Source organism: Xiphophorus couchianus, chromosome 19 (assembly GCF_001444195.1).
Source record: "Xiphophorus couchianus chromosome 19, X_couchianus-1.0, whole genome shotgun sequence".
NCBI lineage: Eukaryota > Metazoa > Chordata > Actinopteri > Cyprinodontiformes > Poeciliidae > Xiphophorus > Xiphophorus couchianus.
The window spans coordinates 2,407,960-2,433,894 of record NC_040246.1 but is presented as its reverse complement, the minus strand read 5'-3'; the positions used below and the strand labels follow the sequence as shown (position 1 = coordinate 2,433,894).

General features: G+C 39.5%; 1 protein-coding gene across 1 annotated transcript in view; it reads right to left on the bottom strand.

Moving 5' to 3' along the window:
* Positions 1–270: 270 nt before the first annotated feature.
* The window catches only part of galnt16 (UDP-N-acetyl-alpha-D-galactosamine:polypeptide N-acetylgalactosaminyltransferase 16), a 51,324-nt gene continuing 25,659 nt past the window's right edge, over positions 271–25,935 (bottom strand). Inside the window, exons 6-15 of the mRNA XM_028001319.1 lie at positions 24,367–24,488; positions 18,091–18,178; positions 17,424–17,508; positions 14,170–14,273; positions 13,228–13,354; positions 11,279–11,371; positions 10,713–10,796; positions 8,697–8,823; positions 6,429–6,545; positions 271–1,130 (exon numbers count right to left, since the gene is read on the bottom strand). Coding sequence (XP_027857120.1) covers positions 987–1,130; positions 6,429–6,545; positions 8,697–8,823; positions 10,713–10,796; positions 11,279–11,371; positions 13,228–13,354; positions 14,170–14,273; positions 17,424–17,508; positions 18,091–18,178; positions 24,367–24,488 — 1,091 coding nt within the window. The 3' untranslated portion in view covers positions 271–986. The remainder of the gene's footprint in view (positions 1,131–6,428; positions 6,546–8,696; positions 8,824–10,712; positions 10,797–11,278; positions 11,372–13,227; positions 13,355–14,169; positions 14,274–17,423; positions 17,509–18,090; positions 18,179–24,366; positions 24,489–25,935) is intronic.

Sequence of the window (25,935 nt, the reverse complement as noted above, 5' to 3'; positions counted from 1 at the left end):
AAATGACTGGGAAGAAATATTGCACTTTTGTGCAATATTTTTGTTTTTTGAATTGTACTGGTATAACAGGACACTGCAAATATTAGACAAAAACAGAAATTTCCGGCTTATGTGTGGAAGAAAACTGAAGACGGCAGCAGCACAGTGAAACATGGCGGTGGCAGTATTGTGCTGCGGGGATGCCGGTCTTGAACAGAGACATGGAAGAAAGAGAGAATATGTTACACATACTTGCAAAAAAAAAAAAAAGAAAAATACAGCACACAATTGTGATTTTGTTTTTTTTTTAATATTAACAGTATAATTATGCAGCAAAGGAACTTATTTTACAAACGGCTCCAATGCTACTGTCTCTTTAGCCACGTTTTAATTTTAAAAGCACATATAGATTACTTTACACAAAAAAAACAATAACCTGTTTCAGATATTTACAGATTTTTTTTTTTAATAGAGAGAACCAAAAGGGGAAAGAAATAATAAAAATAAAACATTCTTTGGGTGTGACCGTGCAAAACAATAAATAATGTCCTGACAGTGCTTTGCTAATCAGCGATAAAAAGCTCCCATTTTTCTTCCTTGTTTTCTTTTTCTTTTTTATTTTATTTTTTTAGAGCCTATACAGCTAAAACTGCCCCGCTTTACGAAAGCAGCGACTATGATCGAAGGTGCAGCTCGGCGCGCTTGCTACAGTAACGGCTTGCACTCGTCAAATCGCTTCCAACGAAAGCAGATCGTAGAAACTTAAACGAAGAAGTGAAATGTGCAACGTTTTCAGTGGAAATATAAGAATACATAGATCTGCAGCCTCCCGGAAAGGACGGAGAGCACTGTACACACAAGACCTCTGGTGGTTTTTTCTTTTTTCCCCTCAACAAGGCTTTAAAAATGAGCAGCCAGAGGTTGACATCAGAAAAGTTAAGTTTTTTTCTCCTTCTTTTTTTTCTTTTTACTTCTTCCGTCCCTCAGCAACTCCAGATCTTCCTCATTCAGACGAGAACTTGCGGCTCCCACGACTGTCCGGCCACCTGGGGGCGACACTGTGCGATGACCAGGGGTCCGCTGGTGCTCTGGCTGTCCAGGCAGAGGCCGCTCACCACGTGCTGAAGAGCCGGGCCTTTTGGCTTCCACTTCTGCAAAGACGAGAGAAAAAACAAAACAAAAACAAACCAAAAAAAAAAAAAAGATGCTGTTTCAGTCTGCACACACACCCTGGCGAGCTTTTCCGGTTTGTGTTCCATGGTGTGTGTGTGTGTGGGCGTGTGTGTGTGTGTGTAAGCACAGAAGGTTCATGTTAGTAGTGAGTAATGTAGCCTGACTCAGACTTGGATTAGAGTAATCGCGTGAATTACTGACTAACAGTTTGCGGAGTGGAAAAGTCACAGAGCATCCAGCTGTGCCGCCCAGCAGCAGCAGGAAGGGGACAGTTTGTTTTGGATGGCATCTGTGGATACTAATTGTCATTTTGGGAAGTAGTGGGATTTATTTGTTTCGCCCCTCTTCTCACTATTCCATTCATAGTGTGCCTAAAATATACAAGCAGGCTTAATTATAGATACCACGATCAATATCTGGCTAAATGTTCCCGAGCAAACCGTTTTTAGGGGCCATCAATAAGCTTTTGGGATAATTCTGGCTGCATTTTTCTTAGCAGAATTGAACAAACTCATTTAAATTTGTTGGTTAACTGGTACAGGCTCAGCTCTTAAGCATTATTCTAAGGTTTTCAACAAGCTTAAAATCTGAATTGTTCCAAAAGGTTAATGTTAGCCTGCATATTTTATTCCAAAAACTAGTGTTTGTGTGTGTTTGGGATCAAACTGTGTCCTTGTTTCAGCCATGTTTTTATTTTTATGGAGGCAGTGGCGACCCAACTGGGTGGGCCTAGGGGGGCCATGGCCAACCCTGGAAAAATTGTTGGCCACCCCAATCAATATGTACCGTATTTTCCGCACTATAAGGCGCACCTAAAAACCTTCAATTTTCTCAAAAGCCGACAGTGCGCCTTATAATCCAGTGCGCCTTATATATGGACCAATATTGAGCCACAACAGGTCTCACAACTACGGTAAGCAGCCGCCGACTTCATTTTCCCCCGTAGAAGAAGAAACGGAGGAAAGCAGCCGCTGATGCAGCCAGCGGTGCACGCTGGGTTTTGTGTAAAGACCCCAAAATGGCTCCTATTAAGAGACACGCTGACGACGCAGAGTTTAAGCTCAAAGCGATCAGTGACGCAGTAGAACACGGGAATAGAGCAGCAGCCAGAGAATTTAACATGAACCAATCAATGGTGCGGAAGTGGAGGAAGCAACAGCTGCTTATTCATTTTGGGAACGAACAGAGTTTTCAGAACGCTGGTTTGTAATCTATTAATAAAGTTTGACTGACCTTTCTGACTATTTTGTTGACATTCCCTTTATCACAGCTCCATCTAATGGATGCATAACGTAACCCCAGCCTCTACTGTAGCCTCTATTCTATGCGCCTTATAATGCGGCGCACCTTATATATGAAAAAAAGTTTTAATATAGGCCATTCATTGAAGGTGCGCCTTATAATGTGGTGCGCCTTATAGTGCGGAAAATACGGTATGTGTAAAACCCAATAAATAACAATTCTGGATATTTAAAATGTCTTCCAGTTCCAGTGTTAATCGTTCATTAGAATTTAAAGTTTATTGATCTTTAAGAAGGCGTTCTTCCATTATTATGCCATTAGCCATGATGTTAACTTGAAAATGGTCTCAAAACAACATTATTGTTCATTATAATAACTTCTGGGACAATTTATTATCCAGCTAAATTAGTTACAGTGACAAGCCTACATACAAATTTATATAAATCTTCTTCACTGATTTGGTAAAAGAATTTGAAGATAGTCGGTATTCTAAATTATTCCACCCACTTTGTGTAATACACCAGTAATTTCAACGGTCTACTTTAGCTTGATGCTGCCACGGTGCCTGACAGCAATCCACAGTGGGCCGTTATTGACTGTTTATTGCTTTAGTGGCCACTCTTGTGTCAGTGGGTAGAGTAGAAGTCAAAGTGTCATGCAATCCGAACGGTCAGGGTTCAATTCCTGCTTCCTCCTGTTAAATGTGGACCTGAAACTTCCCGTTGGTCTGCGTATCGGTGTATGAACGTGACTGGGTGAATGTGGTACAAATCGTACCTAATTGTAACCAGAAAAGAATGATATAAACTCATTTCATTTAACAACGTGTATTCAGCAGCAACAGTGCATGCTGAGAGCCACATAGTGTGCAGACGTGCCAGCAGGGTTATTAAGACTTTTCCCACTGGTGATTCCCCCCCCAATCAACATTTGTTTCTCAACATGGGCTGTATTTTTTTAAAGGTGTGAAATAATTCAATAAAAGATGTATTTATTTTAAGGTTTTTACTCGTCTTTACAAGGGACTCAAAGCCATTGTTTCACCACTACCAGACCTTTTTTTGATAACACTCACAGTAGCTCCAACCAATGCACTAAAAATGACTCCTGAGTGATTACTTTCCTTCGACTCCACACGATTCAGTTTTTCACAAATCTGTTTTCCCCCCTTAAAGCTTCGGCACGTAAAGCGGCGAAGCAGGTTGGACGGGGAAAAATGAGCCAGAAGCTGCAGACAGTGAGACAGTTTGTTCCTCATGAACCACAGACCACAAAGGACGCTGCGTCTGCCTCCTTTTTTTAGCTCAATCGATAAGTGGATAGAGGCGCTGAACTGGAGGCACGAGAGTGTTAAGTACAGATTTATGGAGTCACATGGAGGACGTCTGCAGCCGAGCAAGGGGTTAATCTTAAAATCCCAGAGAAAGTGTCTCCGTGGATGGGTGTCGGTCAGAGTAAATATGCAGTGCTGCAGGAGCGGGTGCGTGGGGGGGTGGGTGACCCGTTTGGAGGAGCGGGCATGTTTGGACAGCAGAACCAGAGACGGAAATGAACTTTAACTGGGACACTGCTGTGACTGCTGGTGACATGATGGAACATGCAGTGCAGGTCTGGGGAAGCTGCATGTAGGATAATGTGTTATGTAATAGAGGTGAGCAATACTGGGAAATTTGGTATCGACCCAATACAGAGTAAAGACACAGCTAATATTGCCGATACCAAAACCAATACTAATATATATTTTTTAAAGTCTATAATTGAATAATTTGATGATTTGACTTCAGTTAGTTACAACTGATATGAGTAGGGCTGAAACGATTAATCGTATTAATCATGACTAATCTTGCTTAACACAATTAGTCATATTAGCCACGATGACGTGAATTAATCGTGAATAGGTTTTATTTAAATCATCACTGACTAATTTAGTCATTGGTTGACCGTTAACCAGAGCGCATAGTCCAAAAAAAGGCAATATTCCGACAAACAACTTAACTCAAAGCTACGTTTGAGATTCATCTCAGAAATGTTCTAAAAAAACAACAAAAAAACCAGTAAGACCATTTCTGAGCCTTAAAGAGCAAAAAAACTTTAAGAAAAAAAACCCAGAAATTCATTTTGCTTCTACTTTACGACTGCGCTCTCCTTAAAGCTAGTCTGTCAAAAATCCTCAAAAAAAAAAAAAATAGAAAAAGATTCAAGTTTTGGTTTAACATGACAAAATGTGAAAAAGTTCAAGGGTTATGAATACTTTATCAAGTTACTTTGTTTACTTCATTGGTCGGTGTTAGGAGGGTTAACAGACAAAAGCATATTCCTAAGAAATGGGTCAGATGCAGGGGAGGAGTAGTGAAAAATCTGAAAGGAAAAACTTGAACTGACCTTCAGACAGCCCAGAAATCTATTGACGAAAACCACTTTAAAAGATTACAAGAGAATGTGGCTTCTTGGAAGCAAAACGCAGAGAGACGAGGAGGGAGGGGACGGCATCTACTGACTTTTACACAGCACTGGATTTAATTATAATAATTTCATTTATGCACAGCCTTTAATTTTGCAAAGCAGAAAGAAACAATATTTTCTGAAAACCACCCAGAATGGACCGGTATTTAAAAAAAAACCAACCAAAAAACAACAGAAAGTGGCTACAAACTATGAACAGCAAGAAAGAAAAGCCATAAACGTTCCAGACCGTTTTCCAGGAGAGAGATTACGAAAAGCCCGAGTAATGCCGGTGATGGATGACATGTCCGCTGGCGCGCAGAAAAAAGATCAGCGCAGTCGAGAGGAGAATTCTCCCTCCCCCCTTTCTTTTTCTTTCTTTCCAGGGAATAAGAGACAAAGATGCCAAATGTCTCCATCAGCATTGAGTGGTTGATTGCTGATGGGGAAATGTTCCCAAAAAACTCTGAAAGGATCGAGACGGGCCAAGGAAGAAGACCTGGAGGGAGTCCGAAGACGTCCACACACACACACACACGGTTAGGTTGTCCATCGATCACAAACAGAGCAAACTCTCTGTCCGTGTAGGAAGTTCGCATTCAACATTTAAAAAAAAAAAAAAGAAAGAAAATGAGAACAAGGAATGAGCAAGGAGGGGCTGGACTTTTCAAGAGCTCTTGTTCCTCTGCCGCATTTATAAAATCACTCTGCCAGGATCTGAATTAGCAAACTAAGGTCACTGGGTCCAACACGGGTCCTTTGGCAGCTCAGCGTCTGATGTCAAACTACCTCTTTTCTAAAATCCCTTCATGATTTAACTCACTGGTGACTACAAAATAGTCAAAAAATTCTCTTTTTCTTTTTGTTTAGTTGATCCATTTGGCAAAAAATATCTGTTGAACAATTGATTTCTGTACCATTGGGTGGACTTGGTGTTCTTGTTAGTCATGAACGGTTTTGGCAACTGGGTTTAAATTTTGTTCTGGCTTCCTTTGTGACGGCCTATATGTATTGTAATGGAGCAATTCAACACCTGTGAAAGTTGATCACCACTTTCCCGTGGTTTGCACTGTATAACAGAACATTCTGTTAAATAAAAGCCAATTCTCATCTACTTGTTTGTAGTCGTCTTACACAAGCAGTGTGACTTTTGGATAAAAAAAAGATTGATGAGTTGAGCTATTTAAGTTGAGTCAATGCAAAAAAGTTGTTCTTACAAGGTCATTTTTAAGAAACAGCGTGGCCCACTTCGCGTCATTAGACATGTACCATATCGAAGTAATTCTTTGATTTTACACGCTTTCCAGTAACCGGACCTGGGTTATCATTGCTAATTCACGACTTAACAACGTAGGTCTTTGAAATAGTCATTTTAACACAGCTGCTGTGTTTAGCAGATTATCTTTGACCCAATATTGGCAGTTTTGTTTTCTGAACGACTTCACTTTCTGAAACCATTTCACAAAAAATACCTTTGGTATCAATAAAAACCTGTTTCTGGGAGGTGCATGCATGTTGGAATGTAGGATAAAGTGATTAATTGCCACATGTAGTACTTAGATCCTTAACTAAAACGTGTTTCTTTGCCTTACCTGTCTGGGCTCTTTGGAGTTACAGAGTTCCATCTTGACCTTTGACCCTGCTGTGAAGGCAGAAATAGCCAGGCACAGGTCCTGCTGCCGAATCAGCGGCTCCACCAGCTCCCACTTCTGCAAAACCCAGAAACCAGTTGAGGATGTGGACACCAGGCAATGTCAGCTTGAGTTCAGAGGGGAATATATATTTTTCTCACTAACGGCTCGTTTAAAGTAAAACATTACAAGTTCCAATAATAATTGAAGTTTTAAAGAAAAATAATTTCCCACTGTACTGTAGAGACTTTCTATGAAGTTAAAGCTGCTGTCACAGTTTCCTATCCTTCCATGTATATTGGCATATATAAACATAGCATGTTGTGTGCATCTAAATGTTAAGAAATTAGCTCAAGTTCTGTTACATCATTAACGATCAACTAAACATCTGAGAATGAAAGTTGAATGCTTTTAAAAGTTTTCAAATGATTAGCTAAATTCATCACAGGTTCAGCAGCCGTCAGCTGGAGCCACTCTAAGCATTCAGCATGCAGAAGTGAGTAATTCTTCATCAGCGCAGACAGAGCAGTTGCATGGAGTAGCATGAGACTGTTGTGACTTTTCAATTGCCCTTGTCTCACTTCCACAGCAGGGGTGCCTATGTGTGGAATATGTGGTATATCAGCGTTTAAAAGTTTATGTCACGAAATTTTCCATATGGCTAGACGATATGACAGAAAAATGTATCAGGATATATTTATTGATATCAATAATTAGTGATTCGGTTTTTTGTTTCAAATATCTGAAATATTATTTTAAATATCTGAAATATTATTTCATCCACAGTTTATACTCCCCACCTTTGCTTTTGTATTTTCAAGCAATTATGAGGCACAGTGGCAAAACCTGAAACAGCTGCTGCGCATGTTACTCAACAGGTTGTTGCTTGGTAACCAAAGAGTTACGTGGCAACAACTAACATCAGTGAGTTAGCCTCAACTAACTCACTAAAGTGAATTAGTAGATGCCACCATGAGCCAGCCGTGAGAGGTTGAACAGCTGCAACCTGTATTCTGCCTCCATCCCCCAGAATGCCGTGTGGTTCTGGACCGGAGTTCAGTGAAATTAATAAATATTCTATCATCCACATAATCCAATGATATTGATCACATGTCTATTGTTATTGACTTGTGGTAAATAACATGTGTTGCCCTACATATTTTCCATAACCTGCATGATAGCAGAGATTAGCTGCTGGTAAAGCTGTGTATGCTACAGTGTCACATGTATAGGATCGAATCTTTTATTGTGAAGGAACCGTGAGGACGTTTCTTGGTCCAGAGCTTTCGTCAGTGGTCTGTGGAAGGTTGATTTAGCCGACTCACTCCCAAAGCTGACCTATGACAAATATGAAGTGTCAGAAATGTCCTGGAAATATTGACTCTGACCACAGCAGGTTCCTTCAATCAATCAGCTGAACTGAACCGACATGAATACGGTTCAGTGCTGCTACTCTCCTTTTTCTTCCCCCCTGACAAAACAGCAGTTTTGTTTCTCTCAGGCAAATTAAACTGAATTGAAATGAAATTGTTTCGCCATATTTTGACCTGAAAATGTATAAAAAAAATAATCTAAATGAAAATAATTTCACTGGAACCATATGTTATATTTTAAACAGGCAGTATTATGTATTTTCCAGACACAGTGCCATTTTATTGCACAAAAAAGTAACTATTTTTGCTCCAGTTGTTATAAAAATGCTGTACATATCAAACATGACTTCAAAGAAATTTGACTTTGTAATTTAACATGTCGAAACTGGGTTGCTGTCTCCTAAAGGCTCTTTCTGAAACTCTGCCTTTAGGAAGTCATCACAACATGGCTTCTCTATTAACCCTTTAACAGCGTTTTTACCAGTGTTGAACTGAGAAGTATCAAGAGCTCAACAGGTGTGCAGTTCCACCAGGTGTTTGCTAATTGCTGCTGGCTAGTCTGAAAGAGCTGAGTTGGTGAGTTGCGTGGGAGAGCTGATTTGTAAGGCGGAAGCTAATAAAATTCAGCTCTGAGGAGGAGCTACGTCCTCGAAGGGGGAGCTAGGTCCACCCAGGCGTTTTGCACAGTTGAATGGTTGCCGTTGGAGATTAAAGTATTTCTCAAACATGCATGAAAGAACCACGGCAACACTCCAGGTCTGTTTTTGATGAGGGAACAGAAGTCAATTATACTATCCCATTGAAGCTGAAACTAAAACTACAAAGTACTTTTAGAAAGCATCCCTGGTCTCCTGACCTGCGACTGCGGCCTGTTGGTTCCGGCGCCGCGGCACTCCGCCAGTCCGAGGCCGTCCCTCCCACGGGTCTCCAGACACATGCCAGCTTGTTTCAGCACACTGGACACGGCTTCCTGCTCAGGGACCCTGCGGGAACCGGAGACGGCGAGGAGGGAGGCTGATGAAACGATCTTATTACAAACAATAAAGAGCAGATTGACTCCGGTGATGGATAGCTGTACAGAGTAATTGCTTCGCTCCACAAGTACTGTGTCTTGTTACAGCCAGCTCTTCTGGACATATACGGTTACTCTGTAAGAGTCCAGTTATTTGGAGCACATGCAGTGGGGAAGAGGTCAACAGCATAAGCTCCTGAGATCCCGACATGAATCAATTCAAAAGTTCCCATCTGAAATTGGTTACATCTGGGTGACTGATTTTGAGCTTGGTGGGTTGCTAACCTCTTTGGAGTTATACGATTACTTTTTCCAGGCTAATTCAATTATTTTGAATATACCAGGCAGTAAAAATAAAGGCTCAGAAATAAAGTTATGTCAAGGGAAATTCAGCTATGTCTGTATTGGTTTTTTCTCCAAAAATTAAATAAAGGGTTGATTTGACTCACTCCATCTCTTAGGCTTCAGCGACAATCTGAAAAAAACTTCGAAAGGATTTCAAAGCCTAGATATAAATGCCAGACACACTTTTCAGATTAGAATTTTTAAAAAATATCTTATGTTTTTCAAAATTAAGTATGTTTATTCTTGGATACACCATAAAATCCCAACAAAATACATTGAAATTTGTAGTTCTAATGTGACAAAAAGTGAATGTGTTTGCAAGGAAGTGTAAATGTTGATTCATAACCGCAAAAAGGAAACCATTTATATTCATGTGGAGGCAGAACTGCTCAAAACTGTCATAAATATGATATACAGCTCTGGAGAAAATTAAGAGACCATTTAAAATGATCGGTTTCTGTCATTTTACTTTTTATAGGTACAGTACAGACCAAACGTTTGGACACACCTTCTAATTCTATGGGTTTTCTTTATTTTCATGACTATTTATAAGGCAAGAAATCCCACTTATTAACCTGACAGGGCAGGTTGACCTATGAAGTGAAAACCATTTCAGGTGACGACCTCTTGAAGCTCATCAAGAAAATGCAGAGTGTGTGCAAAGCAGTAATCACAGCAAAAGGTTGCTACTTTGAAGAAACTAGAATATAAGGGGTATTTTCAGTTGTTTTACACTTTTTTGTTTAGTGCATATTTCCACATGTTATTCATAGTTTTGATGCCTTCAGTGTGAATCTACAATGTCAATAGTCATGAAAATAAAGGAAACTCATTGAATTAAAAGGTGTGTCCAAACTTTTGGTCTGTACTGTACATGTTTGAGTAAAATGAAGATCGTTCTTTTATTCTATGAACTTCTGACAACATGTCTCCGAAATTCCAAGCAAAGATTTAATATTTATTTGCATAGAATGAGAAATGGTCTAAATACGAAAAAAGATGCAGTGCTTTCAGATCTCAAATAATGCAAAGAAAACAGGTTCATATTCATTTAGAAACATTTAGACATTTAGAAATGTTTTAACGCAGGAAGAGTTCAGAAATCATGATTTGGTGGAATAACCACGAGGTTTTCAATGGGGTTCAGTGCAGTGGGCTCTTCATTTTTTTTCCAGAGCTGTGGTGCATGTTTGTTGACATTAGCTGGAGTTCTTAATATATTTTAAAGAAATATCTAAAAGTAAAAGCAAAAAACACTGAGAAGAAACGTAACATCTTAAATAAATCAGGAAAGCCTCTCCCTTCCTCTTTTGTTTCACGTCTCTCAGTAGAGAAAAACCTAAGATTGTGAGTCCCATGTGGGTTTTTCCTCATAGCTCAGAAAACGCCTTAAAAAAAATAACAGAATTTACTCTTACTTAGCTCACAGACTTTCAACTCTGATTTTATTTTCCACCTACAAAACCAAATGCAGACGAGACGACACGAAATCTTTCCTTTACTAAACCATCCCACCTCAGCTCGGGGTAGACGTTCTCCATGTACCAACGGAAAGGTTTGCAGTTCAGTTTCCGGCGCAGCGTCAAGCGGTCTGCAATGCTTCAAGATGAAAAACAAAACAAAAACAGAGAGAGAGAGAAAAGAAACAAGGAAAATCATGGACAATGACAGGGATACATAATGGAAAGCATTAGAAAACAGAAAAATGCAAATCAACCACCAAGACGACTTAACATTATCAAACGTTTACGCTCAAATATGGAGAAACCGATTTTCGTCAGTCTGTCTTTAGAAACAGCTGAGGTTGGTAAAAGTACTCTGAAAAATGTTCGTATACACATACATACATATAAATAGTAAATAATTGCTCATCACACATCAGATTTAGGTCAGTCCTTTCAAAAAGCGTGACTGTTAGCATTTTTTTTTTAAAGTGTAGCTCGCCTGACTAAAATGAGTCCGACTTGTGTGAAACATTACCAGTCCTATTTTTGGGCGGCTGTCTTCACGCTGTGCCATACACACACACACACACACACCCACGCAGACACACTGAGGGGGAAAAATTCCAAGAGACAAACCTGCCAAAGGCTTTGCCCTGAGCAGATGGCCGTGCAGAGTAGTAGTACTGTTTATACTCGTCCATCCACACCTCGGCGGCCCGTCGGGTGTTCCTGCGTCGGCACAGACACAACACCTGCTTAGATGCCATGATTAGAGTGCTGCTGGGATTCCTGCAGTCAGCTTTAATGACAGTGTAGGACAGGGGAGCCTCCGGACATAGAAAATAAATAAATAAACCCCCCCGGCTCCATCAGAGAGAAAATCTTGCTGTACGAACAATGTTAGATTTGTGGGTATTTTAGCAACTTAGAACAAGTGATTTAATTTGGAAAAAGCTTCCAGAACAAACATTTTTGTGGTCGATTTCCAACATGTGGATTTGGGATTCAGAGATGATCTATGTTTCATGCCTACATTAACTCTAAATGGTGAAAAAATAAGAATCATCCATGTAGACTTGACTGTTGATGTCATCTGCTCCATTTCACTTTGAGAATTTAGATTTTTAGTTTATATGAGCGACAGATGAGAAATTAGCAGGAAGAACAGAAGTAGAAATGCACCAATCAGAGTCAGGTGGCCATTTTCTGACATATGTCAAATTTTGCCAAAACCAATTTTAGATTATTAAAGTTTCTGGTTTAAAGAGTTAATATTATATTTATATGGATGATATATGTAAAAACAAAATGCAAAATACATTTTCTAGTGTTCCTGCTGTGACCGGCCAATAATTATTTAGGATAGGAGTGGAAGTGACATCGTATTATGTATGATAGGTCAGCAAATGCATAAGGGTTTTGTATATTTAAAACAGTTTTCCTGATTATATTTATTTATTTACGAGTTTCTTATTTTATTTTATTATTTCATTTAATAACAAAAAAAACCAGTTTGCTGTTTAAAATGTGAAGTCTGTAGAATTTTTTAAAATTGTTTTTATCACAGTTAGCATAGCTAGCATGACCAAAACAAGAAACACAACTCTATGTGTGTATTCCCTGGGGGTAAGAAAAATCTAATTTTAGTAAATATAAGACAAAGCTTTCTGTCAACTCAATTTTGGTGTTCACTCTTTTAACCGGTTGTTTTTTAATTGGCGATTAGCATTGTTAGCATGACTAGCATCACACAAACAGAGCTCTCTGTGTGTTTACTCCAGAAATGATTGTCCATTGCTCTTAGTCGATATTCCATCTAACCTTTTTGTTTTCATTTTAGCCTCTTTGTGAATGCTTAAAGTTTTGCTCTCTCTTGTAGATTGAATAAACCGCAGACGCATCTCGACACGTTTTAGAAAACAATTTTGTTTTTAAAAGTTTTTGACATCACTAAGATTTCTTTGGCTTTATTTTTAAATACTTCACTGACACAATATAATCAAAGTTTGAGTCTATTTCACTCTGTAAAAATGTCAACACCATAAAGAAGCTGTTAGCTGTCAGCTTGATCCACTAGCGGTTATGTATGCTGCTTTTACTGAACACAAAAAGATTGGATTTTTTGATTTTCAACTGGCTAGTGAAGGTTCAGGATTTGCCCAAATGAAAATTGATTGACTGCATTGCACAGAACAACACTACACAAAACTACATAAGCACTCCGAGTCAAATAAAACCAATAATTAGACACAAAACATTCAAAGATCAAAACATTCTCATCTTACTTAGTTATCCTTTTAAAGACCAGTTTTCTTTTAAAAGACTTACTGTCTTTCCCTCTTTGCCTTCAATTGCTAACAACTCCCCCCCCAGCACATTCAAGATGAGGAATAAACAGGTTTTACAGCTCATTCATCATGAAAACACATGTAAAATGTGTCAAAAGTATTCAAATGTGTCAGCTGACGTGTTTATTCACATCTAACTCCATGTGTCGTGTAATACTATGGGAGAGAATCACAGAATTAAGCGTGTTGGCGGTTCTCAAACGATGCTGCAGGTAAACAGCCAGCCCACTCACTCACTTGATGTAGGTAAGAGCGTTGCCCTCTGGGAAGTCGTACGGGTGGCGTTTCCTGAACACGTGACCCACGCGGCTACAGGGAAGGATCTCCAGACTTCCTCCGCACATCCAGACTCGGAACGACAGCTCTGCGCGAGGACGGGCACGGTTTTATCAATCTGATTTATTTTAAACCAACAACCAAAAGACTGCGTCATCATAAAATCCCTCTGGCTGAATTCCCCCAGCTGGGGCTCATGGAGAGCAGACGCAAAACAGATTTTTACCGTTGTGAAGTTTATCGCAGTTGATACTTTTCTCTTTTCCTAGTTCCACGGATGGTGGGCTATAAATGTGCGCAGCTTCCAAATGAGTCCAGACTGAAAGGTATTTTCACTTTTTTCTTTCTTTCATCATTTCATGCGTTATAGGCATGCTTCATTACAATTTATCGTCCAGCAACATTAGTTATTGTGGCAGCCTATATGTAGAAATAAACCTAACAGAAACCTGACCTTTCTGCAGACATGTCACTGAGTTGTAATCTGTTCTACTTAAAATAATGACTGTGCAACAAACTACTGATTTATATGCATAGCAATACATGTCAACGTAATGCTTTTGAAGTAATGATTTTTTCTGCTACTTTAAATGTAGCATCCTATTCCTGCCTATAATATCTCAGTGTATATTGGTAGGTCTGTCGCAATAAGTCATAAATCAATTAATTGCATTATAATAAAATGACTTCATAAATTTATATTTGGGTGATTTAGCATTTTTCTCTTTTCTACCAAAACCTGGATGGTAAAAATCTTCTGTCTGGTGCTTTGGTCTCAACTATTTCTTTGAATGCACAAGATCAATGAAAAAGATCCACTAAAATTAAAGTCAGCTTACTGGAAAGACTCCCATTAAAAAACAAACAAACCCAAAAACAAACAACGGCAGAAGAAATGCTCACCAAAGTTCTCCCCGCCCCAGATGTCCATATGAGTGTCGTACTGGCCCAGATGGTTGAACCAGCTCTTGTCCATGACGAAGATCCCACCGGCAATGACAGGAGTCCTGTGGAGACGGAAGGACAAGGAAAAGTTTCCACCTTTATTAATGTTAACAAAGAGCTTTAGGAATGTACATTTAATCGCTACCAAAACAAAACTTCACAAAAATATTAACGATACTTGCGTCTTCACAGCATTTTATTGAGATTTTTTTATGAAAGAGGCCAAGAGAACGTAGTGCCAAGCTTTAATGCAAATAGAAAACCATTTACAGGTTTTATGTGAATCTGAAAAGGACGGCCTCAGCCCTCCTGAGTCAACACTTTATAGAACCTCATTTAGCTGCAGTGAAAGCTGCAGGTGTGAAGGTCCATAAAACAAGAAACGCAATTAATATCACAGGTGAATAAGTTAGTTCACGCAATAGATCATAAAAAAAAAAAAAAAAACACACGCTCCAACTACTTCCTGTTGTCTTCTTCTTCGTGGGTTGCACCAGCGGCAACCTCCGGTTATTGATCATGTGTTGCAAAAGAATATTTCTTGGGGTTTGCAGTCTTTCAGTTTTAGTGTTTGTGGATTGAACACCGTTTGGTGAAATCCTCAACGCGTGGGATGACGTTTTAAAACGTGACTTTAAAACTAACTTGAAAACAAAACATCCTCTCTCATGAAAAACAAAACACATTGGCGTATTTTGTTGAAAGTCTGTTGCAGAACTGAATTTTTGGCCAGACATGACTGCCAAAATGATTCAGACACACAGTCATGGATTAAAACAAGCTTACACTCCATTATACGGTTGTTTAAAACATGTTTGTTTTCCTTACCAGGATTTTAATTGAGATAAGTTGAACATTAAATGGCACATTACACTGGGCTGTTTACATCATTTACAAATCATATCATCACCTTCTTAAAATAACATTTTTTTGCCAAAAGAGATTTTGTCAAAAATACAAACAAACACATAAAAACCCCCAACAATCACCACCTCTTTCTTTCTAAAAAATGTTTTAGGCAAAAAAAAAAACAAACAAACAAACAAAAAAAACACTTAAAAAAGTGTATTATCGTAATTTTTTGTATTTAAATTACAATAAAGAACCCACAATGCAGCCCTTCTAGTAGCAACACCTTGAAGTGGCCGCTCTCTGCAGGATCTTACTAGTCTGCTGCATCATCGTGGAGGATTTGGGATTTTGGCCCACACCTGGACACGCTGCTGCTTTCGTTCTCTACGCTAGGTTTGTTAGCATTTGACTGCTTCAAAAAAGAAAGAAAGAAAACAAAAAGAAACTCGCCCTAATCATCAGCGTCTTCCTGGGTGTGAGAAATTAAACGACTGCTGCCAAACTGCCGCTGACCAAACACGGGGCTGTTAAAGCATCACCTCTTTCCACAAACGGTCTGCTTCACTCAGGCTTGTTCCAATCAAATTTACATGTTAAACGACCCTCAGACTCTCAGATGTATGTTTGGGTTTTTAGTGGGAATTTTTAATTTTTGTATTTTTTTAATATATATATACTTTGCTGAGCGTTGCACAGTGTGACTTCATAGCAACTGGGGTAGGAATTACTGGAAAAATCGGCAGGCGCCTGGAATAGTTTTCCACTGTAGAATATATCATTTTTTTCTCTCACTGTGAAAGGAGCGACTCAAAATGGCTTTAGCAAACTGAAGCACGGTGACATTTTCTTCACGAACATAATTGCTGAGGTCTTCCCTTCCTGCTAGTGCGTTAACTCCCTGCTGAACGCTCCAGAGCAGCAGCCTGCTAAATTTGACTGGCAGCAGCAGCAGCTTGACACGAGTTAACCCTTAAAAAAAAAAAAAAAGCTTCTCAGCTTCTGACAAACTGGCTGCGCCCTTCAACTTTGATCAAGTTTAAAATAAACAAGTTGTTTATCAAAGGCGGATTCAATGCAGCGTTTGATTTGTGTCAAGAGTCAGACATTAGATCTGGGAATGTTGTCACACTCACGTTAAATGGATTCTGATTGAAAATCGTAAAACCAGTCAATTATTAGCCAATTATTTATTTTTTTCTTTTTGACGCAAACTACTATGACCAATCCAAAGTAATAATGAATTTCTCTCTGTTTTATACTTTTAGTGCTGAAACATGTTTTTGTTTTGTCATTTCCATTAAATAGAGATTTAATAATTAACCTGCTGATTACTGCAACTTTTTTTTTTTAAAGGTTTTGTTGGCTCTAGTGGCCTTTATTTGAAAGTAGTTCGACAGGAACTAGGGTAATGAGAGAAGGGGAAGACATGCGGCAAATGTTGCCAGGCTGGGAATCGAACCTGTGACCACTGCCACGAGGACTAAGGCCTCAATATGTGGGTCGTGCTTTGCCCCTGTGCCACCACAGCACCCCTTTAGTGAAATTTTAATAAGAATTTCCTGCTTGACCAGAGGAGGATAAAATGACTGAAGGGGCATTTAATCATAAATCTAACACAATCACAGTTACTTGATTGTGAACATAGCACAATCAAGTAACTACTTTCAGTTGTTATAAAAATATCTATATCAAATATGACTGAAAAATGTTTTACTTTGGAATTTATTGCCTTAAAATTGGGCCTCTGTCTCTTTAAAAACTCCTGCTCTTTTAGAAACTCAATTTTCAGGAAGTCATCACAACATGGCTCCTCTATTAACCCTTTGACGACGTTTTAACCAGCACTGCACTGAGAAGTAGCTCCTATAATGAGCTCAGGTAGATGTGCACTTCCACCAGGTGTTTGCTGATAGCTGGTGGCTAGTCTGAAGGAGCTGCATGAGGGAGCAGCTTGTAAACTGCAGCTCTGAGGAGGAGCTGCGTCTCGAAGGCGAGGTTCGGTGCACCCAGGCGTTTTTTGCCCAGCTGAATGGTCGCCGTGGAGATTCAAGAATTTCTCAAAGATGTATGAAATAATCCAAGCTTCACTTCAGACAGATGAGAGGATAACATTAAAACATGATGTAAAGCTCAAAAAAGTTGATTTTATATAACACCGCCCCTGTAATGTGAGGTTTTTCTGCGTTACATTTAAAGACCAAAATGAGCAAGCTTAAATAATAATAATAAAAAAAGTTCTGATATTTAAAAACCTAAAGTTTAAAAACGTAAATCCTTTTAAATGATGGCATGTGTGCATAGCGCATCTCAGGGTTTGAATCAGTTAAAAACGTAGAGGCAGACATCAGAGACGGCGGTACCTTATGGGCTGCGTCGGGTCGCTTCTCGCCATTTTCTGCTCGATGGGAATCTGCTCCCATTTGAAGTGGAGACTCCAATCGAATCCTGACATGAAAGAGACAGCATGAATGGAGTGGGAGGTAAAGAATAAACAAGTTAGGGATAAAAATAATCAGTGTTTTAGCTACTGCATCCAGGTCAACCAATTATAACAACTGAAGCAAATTGGTCTAACCTGATAAATTGTGTTTTTACATCCATGTCTATCAAAGCCAAATGTTTATGCACCAAATCTGGTAAGAACCTAGAAAGTTTGGAAGTGTGTTTTCTGGGTGTATTTAACAATTCTTCCAGTAGAGTATTTGTAAGGTCAGACACTGATGTTGGACGAGACGGCTTGGCTTGGGGTCTAATGTATCCCAAAAGAGCTCTTATCAGGATTGTGGTTAGCATACCAACATTACTCACTCTTAACCATGTTGACCTTGTTTTGGGCCAATTCCAGACTAGAGCATCTAACTGTCCATAATGTCTTTCTGGATTTTAAACAAGTGGTCACGGGAGAGACTGGAACACCTGATTTCTGCAACTTAGAGGGCTGATTCAATCATTTTGGTAATATGGCATAAATAGGGTAAAAGACGTGCTGCCGTCTCGTGTGTGTGTTGCCTTGCTTTGGGTTCTGACCTCCTCTAAGGTCAGCAGATGCAGCCAAGTAAGCAAAGTTATCCAAGCTGATCACGTCGATAATGGGGCTGACCACTCGCGTATGATCCTGGAAGAAACAGCAGAAATAATACAGAGAGGTCCTGAGATGACTCAGAAATCAGAGAGATGTTACTTTTGAAAGCAAAACACGAACGTCACATTCTCAAAGCTTTCCTTTTCCAACTTATGAGGCAACAATCTGTACCAGGAGGACAGCAGGAATGGATTAGGTCAAGTTTTGTTTTTTTTACTGGTTTTCACAGCAATTTGTTAACAAAACTGAAGCTTTTTTTATTATTATTATTAGCAGAGTCACATCTGTGAAGCGTTAAACCACCTCCCGCTGCAAAGGCAACCCGATCCCCAAAGTAAATAAGCCAGATGAGGGAACCGTTGGCTCCCGCTGGTTCTGCGAGTCTTTGCGAAAGCGACGCGCACACGCTGTTGTTTGTGCAGACGTCGGCCATGTCGGTGTGTTTGACTGAACAGTCCGCTCCGAACAAACAGATGCTCTCAATTTGAGCTGTCCGCCTCGTTCTGTTACAAGCAACCCGGTGCATGAAGTGGACTACTTGGTAGTAAGGAGTGCTGATGTTTTTTTCTTTTGCTGAAACCACCTGTAGTTAGAATAAGGATCGGTTGAGTCTTTCTCAATTACAAGACCAAACAATTCATTTTATGGCGGCAAAGTTTGGTAGGTTATGTGAAACTCAGTAGACCCGACTTTAATTTTACAGGCCGCGCTTGTTAAAACCACCCTGATTGTCCACTCTCTTATAATAGAAGCTTTTAGTAGTGTTCTCAATCAATTAAAAAAATTTAATCAGATTATTAATCACACTCTAGCAGTGTTATGCCTAACTTTGTAACCTTGAAATATAAACATGCATGCGGATGTGGTTCGTGTGGGAATGGTGCCCGCCTCCTGCTGCACTCCTACCAATTAAAAGTTAAGCAATTATCAGATTTTTTTTTCATTTCGAGTCTGTAGTAATATTAACACATTAAAATGTTCAGATTAATTGCGTTTACAGCTGTAATTTTTAGTTTGTGTATTTTTATTTGTTTCTTTGCTTCTTAGTATTTATTTTTTTATGCTTCTTTTCTTTTATTTGATCCTTTTTTGTATACTTAAGGCTGTAAGAAAAGGCACGGGTCAAAACTTAACTTTTCTTCTCAAGTATTGATATGACACTGTGACTATATGTTTTGTGAAATTTGCTTCCTATAAAAATAAATAATATTAAAAATGATATTAAAATATACAACAGTATTTCCTTGTCAAATTGATCTCTGTCTCTTGAAGTAAATTAGTCTAAGCCAGGGGTGTCCAAACTTTTTGCAAAGAGGGCCAGATTTGATCAAGTGAAGATGCCCGGGGGCCAATAGTTTGTTCGGACATTTTTTAACTACAAAAGTTTCATGCAAATACACACCGTTATAAAACAATTTTCATTGTCACAATTATCTTTATTTTTCAAATGACAAAATAACCAAATATAAGCCACTCAGGCAGATGAGAATAACTCTAAAAACCCAAATTCTGCCTTTCATTCATATCTGGAGAGTCAGATAACATTGAACAAACTGTATGAAATACCTTAAATTTACATGAGTTTAAAAATATCTTTGCCTCAAGAACATTTTAAACAGGAGTTATAAGTAATGCAAAGTTGTCTGTTATTATTAAATCTTAAAACAAGTGAATTTTGCTCTTGTCATTTACAATATCTTTCAGAAAGTAATAGTTTGTATCACATCTACAGGTTCATAACATCAACAGTAATAACCAAATCTTACTCAAGAGTTTAATAAAATTAAGTGCCATAAATGTTATTTTGGCTTTTCACTGCTGATAGTGACAGACGTTGCCGTTCAAAACACTCAATTTCATGTCCTCAACTCTCAGTGCCACACTGTTACTGCCAAGCAAACATTCGCAAATTCTTGCTTCTTCTCAGGACAAAATGTTCTCCACCATTTTCATAACACAGTCTTTGATAAATGTATCTTCAGTAAAAGGTTTGCCATGTTTAGCTATTAACATTAACTTCGTATCTTGCTTTTTTGGTATTTTCTTTTGACTCACAGGCCCGCGTGAAGAATCGCTGTTGTGATGCCAGTGCAGCTTGAAGCTGCTTCACTTTTTCAGCACGGTCACTTCCTGTTAGCTTGTTGTATGTGTTAGCATGTTTACTCTGGTAGTGTCTCTTTACGTTGAAATCCTTAAACAAGGCAACCGTCTCATTACAAATTAGACAAGCACAATTGCCTTGATTTTCAGTGAAGAAGTATTATAATTCCCATCTCTCTTGAAAGCGGCGGCCCTCACTGTAAACTTGTTTTCTTTGCAGTGGCAGAAATGAACGGAGAGCGGTTCGCTGCACGGAGGCAGAGACTGATAGTATTAAAGTGGTGCTGCCACCATTTGGTGAAAGGAGGAATTACAGTTTCAAGTTTTATGATTTATTTATTCTGTTTGACAGTGGAGGCGGGCCATAAATAATACATTATAAAACCGAAGCTGCGGGCCGTATGAAATCTGACCGCGGGCCGTGATTGGCCCTCGGGCCGGACTTTGGACATGCCTGGTCTAAGCTGTAATTTGTGAAAGTTGAGTGATTCAAGCTTGAAACTCCGATCTTTTTTTATGTTTGAGACTTTTATTTTGAAGTTAAAGAGGAAGCAGTTCCACAGTTGTTTTTGCTGTGTTGACAGAATCGAACAAAGGGCGTGTCAAAAATCTTCAGTGGCTGAATTCATCGAAGACTGATTACGTCACAGCAATTCAACGAAGGTATCGCTAGCGCTGCGACAGACTGGCGACCTGTCCAGGGTGTACCCCGCCTCCCGCCTGGAACGTAGCTGGAGATGGGCACCAGCAACCCTCCCGACCCCATTAGGGACAAGGGTGAACAGACAATGGATGGATGGATGGGTGGGTATCGCTAGCGATGCTAGGCTTTTGTTAGCATAGCTTTCAAGCTCCATTTTTGCCAGCTTGTGTTTAGCTCTGTCACAGTTGCTAGGCGACAGGACGGATGACGAGGTAAGGGAGGGGAAAAGAGATCTGAAAGCTACCAACAGGGCTGTAGCTGGATATTTTCTGTACGAAGACGTGAACTGTCGCTACCCTAATAAGTCCACACAAAACCATAGCCCTGTTTGTGAACAGATTTTATAATTACAACAGGACATTTGAAGTGTAAATATTACAATTCTTCCTCTTTATTATCAAATTCCGTCTAATAATGTCCTTGCTAGTTTTGTTTTTAAGCAAAAATGCAAATATCTGGACTTGTTTTACAAGTTGTCCCCAAACCGGGTTCAGAAAACCGTTGTATGGAAGATAAGTGGATCAAAAATGAAATTATATAAGCTGTGTAATTTATCAGAACTGTTTTTAATCTTTGCAAAACACACGGTCAAAGAAACCCATTAATGAAAACTATTCTACCTGCAAATTTACTACTAAGCCTCAAAATGATTCTTTACCGCCTTAAGTCTCTTCATCTTTCGGAAAGCAGCGCAAACTTCAGAGACCGCCACAATTTCATAACTCAAGTGGGCAATTATTAATTCCTGGCATTTAATTAAATTAAAGCCGTTTGAGTCATTGCGGTGAATTATTAATCAGCAGTGGTCACCATGTGGAGACAAACAGCTTCTTTTGGCTCCCACTCTGAGCCCGAAGCTGTAATTTCAGGGGAACAAACGGCTTCAGGACCAGATGGAGTCAATATGAGGATGTAGTGAATTATCACTGAGCTCTCATGAATGCCAAGCTGAGAGGCCGTAACGAAGCTGAATGAGTCAGAGCAGCTCAGAGCACAAGTCGAGCTCGCCGAAAGCAAACGATGTAAACGCACCCATGCTGTGACTTAAAACAAAAGGAGCGTTGTTTTTAAAAGCGCTTCTACGACACACGAAGGTTTGCAATAAGTGGATGTGTTAGGTTGAGAATTTCTCTAAAGTGACATATTTCAGCTGGTGTAGAAAACAGTCTTATAAGTTGCTTAGAGATGATGAAAAACATGGACTCCTTTGCGTTACCTTACAATAAATATCGTGTTGCCTCGCAATAAAACTGGCAAATACACACTGGTCTATTTTGTCTACAGCCACAGTGAAAACAAATGTCAATTTAAAATTGCACATATGTTCAACTATACAGAGTCTCAGTGAAAACGTGTTTGTGCGAGGCTCTCTGGTACTGGTTGAAAACGGATCCATGCTTGTTCATGTTTGTTTGTGTAAGGCGGAGATGGGACGGCACATGAAAACGGCCCTTCATTAGCACGAAAAAGACACAACCAAAGCACCACCATATTTCTTTGTGAAATATGGTGGTAAATAATCGAAATAGTTCTGATGATATTTTTTTTTCTTTCCTCCATTCAGAAATTTTCCGTTTATGCCTTAGAGAAGGGATGGAAAGCCCATGTTTGACCTGTTTGGCATTTTGCACGTATGTTTCTGGTGCATTTGTATCCTCAAGAAAAAGAGAAAAAAAAAATTCAGATAACTCACAATTGAGACATTAACACACATGTAAACACCGTAGAAAGAACTTACATTGCAGCAGAAACCCTTTCAGTATTGAAGATGACGCAAGAACCGACTGGTAAATACATTAATGAGAAGAAATGCAAAATCTATTGTGAGGTAGCGCCAAGTATTGCGTAAGGACGCACTACTTTTGTGAGGTAAATATCTCTTAAGGAGCTCTGGAAAAATGACACATTTTGGCACAAAGAAGGGAGAATAAATATAGTTTTTTGAATTTCTTTGTCATTGTATTGTAAAAAGTAATTGTTTTTTATTGCCTTATGAGATGGATATGAGAAGCAATCTCCCCTGACCATATATGGAGATGTAATAACCCATGGACAGAGAGAAAAGAATCGAAGGAAATATTAAATTAGCTAGCTCATACGCAAGCGATGATGTTCTCACTCCACGGTTACAGCGCTCTCCATCAAGACGACGAAATGACTTCCTCTTCTGAGCGTAGAAGAGGAAGTCAGTTCTCTGTGCTGCAGCTTCGCGCTCCTCAGAAACAGGGACGACTCGCAGACAAAATGTCCTTGAGGGGTCACATTTAAATTTACAGAGAAAATAAAAAGCAACTACTAATGAAAAGTGGCTGGCCTTGCATTTCAATGTATAATCCGGGTATTCTACTTTGGATGCGACGGTTGTGTCCCTGGTGGGCATAACTTAATTTGCAGGATGCACTGAATTGGAAGAATCTGTCGGCTGCATAAACAAAGGCTGGTTTTGATCACAAAATTTGCCGGCGAGCTGCCAGGAGCAAGAGTAAACACCGACTGAGCGCAGTGCAACACGGCACAAACAGTAAGCAGACGCTGGCAAAACCTGCAGGTTTTTGCTTCCAGATTTCTAACATTTAGCTTCTTTTTCTCATGTGTTAGCTTCCAAAAGGGAACGTTCAAGCTGCATTAGCAAGTCTGTGATATGCATCAGTTTACTGCACCTGGGGGGTTTTCACTTCTGATTCTCTGGTGGACTGTGTTCGACTGGGGACCAAAGTTGCAACATTTGTTACATTTTCAGCTGGTGGGATTTACTTTCTCGCTGCACCTTGTCAAACGAACGGTGAAAAACCTGTTTCCCTCCTCACCTCTGGAGGCGCTATACCAAAAACTACTGAAGGAAACGACACAAAAACCTCGGAACAAGATATAAGCACAACTTTCTTCTTTAAAAAATGTAAACAGAAATGTAATCAGATTGAAGCGGTTGTAGGATTTCTCATGCTGGCATTAGACTTGGGTTTATTTATGTTGCATTTACCCAGAATGCCCTGTGCTGTAGTCCGCTTCCTGCTTTTGGAGAGTTCTCCCGTCCGCTTACATCCAACCGCACCAGAACTGACTTTATCTGAACCGAGCGCTAGGCTTGTAGGCGGACCTGAGTTCGCTTTTTTGGTCCGCATCAGCGTTCATACCTCCCCTAACGAACCGGACTTTCTTTGAAAACAAACTAGAGTTTGACTAAAGCGGACTAAACATGACTGGTGTGAATACACCTATAGTAAATAAATAGGTAGCAGCGGAAAAATATGGTATGAATTAAAACTTTGTGAAACAAATTGAGATCTATGCCCCAGATCAGCCCGTTACATTTTGACCGTTAAAATCTATCCTGAAAAGCAGCTAAAGTACGACTGACGGTGAATTCATCCCGCGTGTAAAGAACGTCTAACAGAAGCGAATGAATCTGGTTTTGTACCTCCTTGACTCTCTGGATCATCGGCTGCAGCCAGTCGGCGTTGACCTCACAGTGGCTGTCCAAGAAGGTCAGAATGGTGGCAGAGGCTGTGTTGGCTCCTCTCACTCGCGATCGGATCAAGCCTGCCGGAAAACACATGACGCAGACACTTAAAGGTTAAAAACTCTAGAGCAGGTTACTAATAATTAACACAGAGGAAAACATGGCGAGCAAACATGAACACACACACACACACAGGGCTGTCACAATACCAAATTTTGCCGGACGATAAAGTGTCCCAGAAATGATTGAGATAAATGATAATATCGTCATTGTGAGAGCATCTTCGAGTAATAGTAATGGTATAATAATGCAAGTCTCTCAAAGATCAACAAACTCTAACAGACATTTAGCACTGGAAGTTGAAGACATTTTAAATATCCAAACTACATAAACAAAACAACAGAAACAAACAAACTAAATGAATTTTGAAGTCTTTGTAAACAGACTGTCGGTCAAAAAGGAGCTAGTCGAGACAAACGCACCAGGCTGAAGATTTTTTATCATCCAACCTTTTTAAGAAAGAGAGAGGGCCAAGAGAAAAAACAATCATCCCAATGATGATTGAGTTATTAAGCTAGCAAAGCTAATTTATTTATTCTTTAAACTTTTAAATCTTTTCTGTAATGAATCAAAAAGAAGTTGGAAATGTTAGCAGCCTTTTAGGGGTTTCAGAGCTCAGGTTTCTGTGTGTGTGACCTAGGACACACACACACAGGAACCCTTGTTTATAGCCAGCAATGCTAGCTGCTACTAATTAATGTCAATAGCTACCGTAAGTAGCCATGATCCTCTAGGAATTGAGGTTTCACATGTGGCGTCTCGAGAAGCAAATGCAAACGTGCTAACGCCTGGTTTTATCGTGTCATTACTGATCTCCAAAGCAACTCGACTGCTTCACTTAAGCCGTCTCATTAGCTTAGCATGTTAGATGAATCATTTAGCACAAATGAGCCAGAGTGGCACACTGTTAAGGGCTATTATTTTGTTCCTTACGAACTGAAAGCGAAAACATTCCCATCCAGTCCCATGTGAATGCTACACCAGCTTGCATTTGTAGAACGCTTCTTATGAATTTAGCAGCATTTTTGAAGATTTCATAGCCCAAAATAAAACTGAAGCAAACGTAAGAAAGGCTAAATATACAAACCAGAAGGAGCTGACATCACCTCTGCTCCAAATATCCATGATTAATATGCACTCGAGGCATGAAGGGTAGAACAAAATGGATTTGGAGCAGTAATTATGATCATTAACAGCAGGTCAGAGAAAAATAAGAAACTGGTACTTGGCTGTACGAATCAGTATCTCTTGGCTCGCAAATGAAGTTGAGCCAAACTAATTAATCATGTTGTTGTCAGCGAATTTGTCACAAAGCCTGCAACTTTGCTTGTTAATTAGACGAGTGTCTTCAGAGGATCTCCATGGGTCAGCTTTGAGATGTTTGGTATAAATTCCCTATTACGAAAAAAAGAAATAAAACCATTAATTCTTTCCATCTTTTCACTTTCTCTCCAGTGTGAACTAATT